Source organism: Grammomys surdaster, unplaced genomic scaffold (genome assembly GCF_004785775.1).
Source record: "Grammomys surdaster isolate TR1022 unplaced genomic scaffold, NIH_TR_1.0 396, whole genome shotgun sequence".
NCBI classification, from domain to species: Eukaryota; Metazoa; Chordata; class Mammalia; order Rodentia; family Muridae; genus Grammomys; species Grammomys surdaster.
This window is the reverse complement of record NW_021604815.1, coordinates 70,857-78,576: the sequence shown is the minus strand read 5'-3', so window position 1 is coordinate 78,576 and position 7,720 is coordinate 70,857. Positions and strand designations below refer to the sequence as shown.

Sequence of the window (7,720 nt, the reverse complement as noted above, 5' to 3'; positions counted from 1 at the left end):
TGGCTCAGTGGTAGAGCCTAGAATCCCCCAGTGAGGAGTTGGGGTATGGCTCAGTGGTAAAGAGGTAAATCCCCCTATATTAGGATTACTGATGTGTGTCACTGTGCCCAGCAAAAACCAAACCAAAGGGCTGGTGAGATGGCTCAGCAGTTAAGAGCACTTGACTGGTCTTCCAAAGGTCATGAGTTCAAATCCCAGCAACCACATGGTGGCTCACAACCATCCGTAATGAGATCTGATGCCCTCTTATGGGGTGTCTGAAGACAGCTACAGTGTATTTACATAAAAAAATAAATTAATTAAAAAAAAACCAAACCAAACCAAAACCCCCTCAATACTGTCAGACACATCGTTGGCCTTTGCTAGAGTGGGCTGGTGGTCAGTGCAGACCTTCTCAGTCACAGTGCTGGCTGCCCCAAGTAGTGCTTATTTGGTATTTATAGCAGTAATAACTAGCCATGGAATAGCTACCATGACTAAGTGGTAGGTATGCTGACCATGACCGAGGGGTAGATATGGTGACCATGACTGAGGAAGGCCTCTGTAAAATGGTGACACTTTGGGTGGAAGCGACGGTGTCAGGCAAGTGGACCTGTAGATCTGTCTAGGCAGAGAGGGTCACCTGGATTAGAGGCCCCAAGAAGAAGCCAGCTGGGCAGGACATGCTGGCCAAACTCTGAGCCACAGGCTGGGAATATGATCTTGTTCCCTGAGCAAGCCTTGGTTCCTGTCAGTGCAGAGGTTCAGTGAGGTCAGGTCACGGGCAGAGGGCCCCACACTCGATGGGGTGCAGGTAGGGTGTGCTGGGTGGAGGCGCAGTGCCGTGGCTGTTTGGCATTGAGTCTCAGCACTGAGCTCAGCCCTGATGGCCAACTCTTCTCCTGCCCTGTCAGTGCGCCAAGTGCCGGGAGTCGTTCCACGGGAGCCCTCTGGGTGGCCAGCAGTGTTACCGACTCATCTCTGTGGAGCAGGAGTGCTGCCTGGACCCCACCTCCCAGACCAACTGCTTCCATGAGCCGAAGCGCCGGGCCCTGGGTCCTGGCCGCACCGTGCTGTTTGGCGTCCAACCCAAGTTCACCAATGTGGACATCCGCCTGACGCTAGATGTGACCTTCGGTGCTGTGGACCTCTATGTCTCCACCTCCTATGACACGTTTGTGGTCCGAGTGGCCCCCGACACAGGTGTCCACACTGTGCATATCCAGCCACCTCCACCTCCACCACCTCCCCCGCCTCCTGCCGATGGCGTACCTCGGGTAGCTGCGGACCTCGGGGGATTGGGGACTGGAAGTGGGCCAGGTTCACCGGTGGAGCCGAGAGTCCGGGAGGTGTGGCCACGGGGCCTGATTACCTACGTGACAGTGACTGAGCCGTCGGCAGTGCTGGTGGTCCGCAGTGTCCGGGACAGGCTGGTGATCACCTATCCCCATGAGCACCACGCCCTCAAATCGAGCCGCTTCTACCTGCTGCTGCTGGGTGTAGGAGATCCCAACGGGCCTGGTGCCAATGGCTCGGCAGACTCCCAGGGCCTGCTTTTCTTCCGGCAAGACCAGGCCCACATTGACCTGTTCGTCTTCTTCTCTGTCTTCTTTTCCTGCTTCTTCCTCTTCCTCTCACTCTGTGTGCTCCTCTGGAAGGCCAAGCAGGCTCTGGACCAGAGACAAGAGCAGCGCCGGCACCTGCAGGAGATGACCAAGATGGCCAGCCGCCCCTTTGCCAAGGTCACTGTTTGCTTCCCTCCAGATCCTGCGGGCCCAGCACCTGCCTGGAAGCCAGCGGGGCTCCCACCTCCTGCCTTCCGCCGCTCTGAGCCTTTCCTAGCACCCCTATTGCTGACAGGAGCTGGGGGGCCCTGGGGACCCATGGGAGGGGGGTGCTGCCCACCAGCCCTCCCTGCTACCACAGCTGGCCTGCGAGCTGGGCCCATCACCCTTGAGCCCACAGAAGATGGCATGGCAGGTGTGGCCACTCTGCTGCTCCAGCTACCTGGGGGGCCTCATGCTCCCAATGGGGCCTGCCTTGGGTCAGCCCTTGTCACTCTGCGACATAGGCTGCATGAGTACTGTGGGGGCGGCGGGGGTGCTGGAGGCAGTGGACATGGGGGTGGCGGAGGCCGGAAGGGACTGTTGAGTCAGGATAACCTCACTAGCATGTCCCTTTGACCTGTCAAGGGTCCTCTTCCACAGCTACCATGTTGCCTGATGGGGCCACTCTGGACTGGAGACCCCCTGGATAGTCCTCAGAAACCACCAGCTCCCCTTTCCCAGGGTTCCCCTTTTGTTCTGCATTTAGCAACTATTTATTGAGCTGCTACTCTGTGCCTAGCACAGTTGTAGGCACACAGCAAAGCAGGAGTGAGAGGAGGCTCCCTCATCTGGTGGGACTTGAGTTCTTGTGGAAGGAGACACGCGCACGTGCACGTGCACACACACACATACACACAGTGTGGCATTGAGGTAAAGTCGATGAAACATTGGGAGAAACTGAGCTAAGGAAGGTGACATACTGAGGGAAGGTCTTTGGGAACAAATTCAAGAGTCAAGGAAATGGTACGGCTGAAGGGCCTGAGGCTGGAGGCAGTTTGCTTTATTACAAGAACCAGAAAGCTGGCCACTGCAACCCAGATCAAGTGCAGGATGAGCGGGGCTCTATTCTCAGAGCCATGGGAAGCAGCGGTTGGCAGCTCTGTGGTGGTAAATGCAGAGCCTCAGCTCTGGGGGAAGAGTGGACTGGTGGGCACAGGAGAGGCTGCAGGGGTAACTGGGCAGGAGCAGGGGTGAGTGACAGGATGTGACAGTGGCACAGGTGTTAGGGTAGGGAAGGGGCCATTATCCAGAATGGCCACTTTATGTCCTGGGCTGTGGGTGGACAGTGAGGTCGGTACTAAGCCAGGACAGGCTGGGGCTTGAGCCAGGCATGACGGCAGGCAGGTTTATACAGCAAGCGCTTTGAGTATGTCAGCAAGAGGGATCTAGTGCCCTGCGGTGAGTTCAGTGCTGACAAAGGTAGGCAGCTACTCAGAGGACAGGACAGTCAACCGCCCACTGTAGGAACAGAGAGCTGCTGCCGGGGTCTGGATCACCAGCTGAACCGGGAGATGTGGGCTTGTTTCAAGGGAGCCTCAGAGGCAGATCCGTTGCCTGAGGTGCCTCACACACACCCCTGGCAGGTGTGGGGTGGGAGACCCTGGAGGGGCCATTATTTGGCTCTTTTTCTTGAGTCTTTAGGACTCTCCTCAGAGGCTGCCCCCTCCGGGACCTCCTTTTTGGACTTAGAGCTCTCTCTTCCCCGAGTCCTAGCCGGCTGCCTGAGCTCGGAACTCTTGCTTTCTCAAGACTCCAAATTCTAGCTGCTGCTTTGATCCTGGGGCGGGGTTGGGCCCAGCCTCTTCCCCTTGCTGCAGTTACCCCAGTCTGATGTGGCCCCCGCTAATGTGTGCATGTCAGCAGGAGTCACATCTCTAGGACAGCAGGGCAACTGAGGCAATGAATGAAGTGTGGGGAAGACTTGGGCAGCTAGACTGCCATCTGTGTGCAGGGGAGGGAGGGATGGGCTTTGGGTGAGTGGAACATGTGTCTTTGCTCTGGTCCCACCTACAAGCCATGAATGCTGAACCTGGCTCTGGCCCTTCTTGGCAGTGGCAGGGTGCCACCACAGGATCTCTTATTCCCCAGAAGAGAGATGGTGGGAGAATGGGCAGGGACGTCTTTGACCCTTTCTTTGTCCCTGCCACAGTTTGGCTCAGGGAGAGTCAGACAGTCTGCGTCCCAGGGATTGTCATTAGACAAGAAAAGCCTGGGGGTACAGAACACAGAAACGATTGTTTCCACTGGAGGAACTGAGCCCTGAGAACTGGCAGTGCTGGGGAGGCAGCAGCTGCAGGACCGTGGCAGCCGGGTGTGGATGAGCATTCTCTGAAGTAAACTCACCATCCAAGCTGAAAAGGCATCATGCTTAACCGTCTTAGCCCTCAGCCCTGGAATGCCAAAGCCCGGATCCGAGGGCAGATGCCAACCTGAGATCTCTGACCTCGGCCTCTTCTCCGCACGGATCTTTTGCTGCAGATGCTCAACAGTGTCCTTTCTTGTATGCTTGGCCCCAACACAAGCCACGCCCTTCAGTGCACGGCCATGTGGCTCATGAGTGACATAGTACTTTCAGGCAGCTCTCTGGCCCCATATGAGTTTTGCTTTTATGAGCTGATGGTTGGTGGCTCCTGCCCTATGAGATGTGAACATAAACTTGGCTTTAAAAAAAAATTATGTGTATGTATGTATGCATGTGGGTGGAGGTGCCCTGAGAGGCCAGGAGAGGGCGCCAGATCCTCTCAAACTAGAGTAACAGGCAGTTGTGAGCTGCCATGTAGGTTCTGTGAACCAAACTGCTCCCCAAGAGCAACCAGAGCTCTTAACCACTGAGCCATCTCTTATTATACTTTGTTTGTTTGTTTGTTTGACATACTAAGAACTACCCTCAGAGGTGAAAACAGGCTTGAAAAGGTTTATAAATGCACTCTGATAACAGAAATGGCAAGGTAAAAGCTGGATCCCAGGAATTCTGAGACCCAAGCATCTTCCAGTTAGTTCCTGTTGCAGTAAATGTCACCAGGCAAAGCCAGTGAGTTGAGCTGAGGAGGTGGTGATGAACTTAGTGTGATGAGCTAGCTTACGAGGGACTGCCCTTGGGGATCTTTCCCCTACGGGCCTGTCTTGTCTGAAGGCTGATGGGAGAACAGGTTATGGGGGATCCAACCTCCTTTGGGTACTCCACATATGTGGTATGTGCAGGCACAACACCCATACACATACAATTAAAATTCTTTTTACAGTGTCTATAGATACTGATTGAGCAGGGAAGACCACTGAAGAGTTTAAATCTTTTTTTTTTTTTTTTTCGAGACAGGGTCTCTCTGTGTAGCCCTGGCTGTCCTGGAACTCTGTAGACCAGGCTAGCCTCGAACTCTCGAACTCAGAAATCCGCCTGCCTCTGCCTCCCAAGTGCTGGGATTAAAGGCGTGCGCCACCACCGCCTGGCTAAATCTTTTTCTTAATACTTTAAAAGTTTTCTTCTATTTGAGGCAGCGTCTCGATATGCGGCCCTCATACCATGCAGCCTGGTCTTCTCTTAAACTTTGTGCCTCAACATCCAGAGTTTGGGGATTGCAGCAGCCTTTGGTACCTATCCCAAAGACTGTCTAGTTTTGCTTATTTTCAGGGGCAGGACTTCAGATAGGCCATCTGCAAGCTCAGGGCTAATGGTTCTACTTTGTGAGACTTCCTACCACACCCGTCTTGTCTGATACACCTAGATGCCTTTCATGCATCCCACCCCCCTCAGCAAACCTCCCACTGCACCCAGAGTCCTTCCCCGCGACAATAAAAGCTTGTAGGTGGGGTTGGTTTTCCAGTTTTTATTGTGGGTGTATTTTTTTGGCGGTGGGACAGGGGCAGTGGGACAGGCTTTCCAAGGAGTGGCCTCCCAGAGAGGCAAGGCAGGACCAAGGACTCAGAAGAGGATGTCCTTACTCCCGGATCTTCAGTTCCCGCGCCATCTGACAGAGGGCGCAGGGCAGGCAAAAGGTGAGGGCAGCCCAGTCGTGCCCGACGGAGCCCTGGAAGGTGGGAAAGAGAGAAATTGAGAAAGGTCAGGAGCTTTGCTTTGGGGTGCCGGGTGGCTGTCCTCAGTCTCAATCCCTGTAGTCCTGGATTGGCGCGCACCTGGATGTGGTAACGCTCCCGCATGCCGGTACGCAGAGAGTGCAATCCTCCGGGCAGGTAGGGCGCACAGCAGCACTCCCCAAAGTCGTCAGAGATGCGGCAGGCGAGGCACAGCGGAGCGAAAGTGCCGCACAGACCTGGACAGAGCAGAACATTCAGGTCTCAGGCTTGCTGTGCTTGCCCCCGGGGAGGGCACGCTCGATGGCAGGGAGGGGATGAGGGCTCCGGGAGGACAGTTGTAGAGAAGAAAACGAAGACCCAAAGCAATTGGGCTCGGGCTCGGGCTCAGGTGGGATGGGTTAGTGGCTGGAGAGGGAGTGGAGTCACCATAGAGGGCAGAGGATTGGATGATGGGATCCCAGGTAAAGTGAAGATTGCAGGAGTATGGGGTGAGCTTCCCTTCCTCCCCATCTTCCCTGGACACTCACAGACGGGCATGTCGTTGCAACAGTCGGTGAGGCCCGTGTGCCAATCGCTGAGCTGTGTCTGGTAGCAGGTGTTGGTGCACTGAGGCTGACTAGTCACTGGATATGACATTGCTGTGGAGGGAAGAGAAGAGGGGATCAACAGACATCCTGGCAGGGCCTTCTGAGTCGCGCGCGCCACCCCTGCCACCCTTCCTTCTGCCGGGCAGTCTGGGCAGGCCACCTGGCCGCCCACTGGAGGAAACATCACTGTACCTCCCCATTCCTATCTGTCACTTTTGGTCATTAACGCTCCTAGTCTGTCTCTGCTGCTGTTGCCAACTACACATCTGGTTGAGCCAAAGTTGGAAGGAAAAGTGGGCACCACAGCTGGGCAGAGCCTGGCCTTGGCTACACATATGACCACCTCCTCCTCCATGACTGGGATCTGACATTTCCTGGGGCCTCTGGGGTAGATGCGGGTGCCATTTGTTTTTGAAGCCAGGGTGCCCAGGGGAGGGAGGCAGCCAGGTTCCTGGCACCCAGAAGGTTGCTGGTGCATTCAGTGACCCCACCTTTGCCTTTCACGTGGTCGTGCATCTCAAACTGCATCTTGCTGGCCCTGAGGAGGTGGCTGCTGTGTGAACGGCTGCAGGGGATGGCTACGGCAACAGCAACGTAGTCTGTCCAAGGGATGCTGGATACTGGGCAGGGGAGGGCCAGGGACTAGGGCGCCAGGGGAGATGGACTCTCAGGGGGAAGGGAGCTGAAGAGAAAGAGGCCAAGTTAGCCTGGTGACTGGGATGGGTAGATGGGCGAACTCCTCGCCCATCATTTTAACAGCTGCCCGACAGACCCCAGAGGACCCTTCTTGGAGCAGAGGCAGGATAGGAGAGATACCGAGAGCTGTGGCAGAGACAGATGGGAAAGACCTCTGAGCCAGGGGCCCACAGACACCACTAGAGACATCCAAGGGCATAGAGCATGTTATTACCTCTACAAGCTGATTTTACAAAGGGCTATAGGCCCAGAGACAAAAGAGAAATGCCTGACGGGCCAACCTGAGCAGGCTCTGAGATTGGGTGCTGGGCCCCAGAATTTCTAAATTCAACTCTGTACCAGTTGGGTTGGAAAGGTGAGGCTGGGGAGATGAGGCATCGAGAGAGAGAGAGTAAGATAATCCTAGTCACGGACAGACAGTCAGAGACAAGAAGAGAGACAGAGCTGTGAGCCAGGTAGGCAGAGAACAGAGCCGAGGTGCCTGCCTGAGCGCAGGGACTTAGGGAAGAGAAGGTGCTCCTACCTGCAGATCCACGTGAGGGGATGGAGATAGAATAGAGGTTCTTGGTGACAGCAGACACTGAGTTCTCAGTGTGAGGCCAGGAGCTGCTTATATGGGCCAGGCCTGGGCGGGGCTCTGACGGAGATGCCAAGGGAGCCTAGCCGGTCTACCTGACCATCTTCCCTTCCGCCTGGATTTTCCATCCTCCCTCTCCTCTCTGTTCCCCACACCCCACTTCCCCTTTTGTCTCATCTCTCAGGACTGAAGACCTGGGGCAGGGGTAGAAACAGGAGTGGGAAGAGATGGAGTCAGGGATG

The 7,720-nt window shown here is 55.5% G+C and overlaps 2 protein-coding genes across 2 annotated transcripts in view; one reads left to right on the top strand and one right to left on the bottom strand.

Moving 5' to 3' along the window:
* Window positions 1-4,253, top strand: part of Megf8 (multiple EGF like domains 8) — a 48,490-nt gene extending 44,237 nt beyond the window's left edge. The window contains exon 41 of the mRNA XM_028781341.1: window positions 894-4,253. Coding sequence (XP_028637174.1) covers window positions 894-2,162 — 1,269 coding nt within the window. The 3' untranslated portion in view covers window positions 2,163-4,253. The remainder of the gene's footprint in view (window positions 1-893) is intronic.
* A 1,138-nt stretch (window positions 4,254-5,391) lies between these two features.
* Cnfn (cornifelin) lies at window positions 5,392-7,519 on the bottom strand. The gene is made up of 5 exons (XM_028781351.1): window positions 7,425-7,519; window positions 6,697-6,887; window positions 6,146-6,256; window positions 5,718-5,854; window positions 5,392-5,611 (listed from the first exon to the last, which is right to left on the bottom strand). The coding sequence occupies exons 2-5, from the start codon at window positions 6,731-6,733 to the stop codon at window positions 5,522-5,524; spliced, it is 375 nt and encodes a 124-aa protein (XP_028637184.1). The 5' UTR covers window positions 6,734-6,887; window positions 7,425-7,519; the 3' UTR covers window positions 5,392-5,521.
* Between the last annotated feature and the right edge of the window lie 201 nt (window positions 7,520-7,720).

Excerpts from the sequence above, each read along its gene's own strand:
- Cnfn (XM_028781351.1), bottom strand. The coding sequence starts at position 6,733 with ATGCAGTTTGAGATGCACGACCACGTGAAAGGCAAAG. Across the intron at positions 6,257-6,696 it reads CGACCACGTGAAAGGCAAAG|CAATGTCATATCCAGTGACT; the intron begins GTGGGGTCACTG and ends TTCCCTCCACAG. Across the intron at positions 5,612-5,717 it reads GGGAGCGTTACCACATCCAG|GGCTCCGTCGGGCACGACTG; the intron begins GTGCGCGCCAAT and ends CCCACCTTCCAG.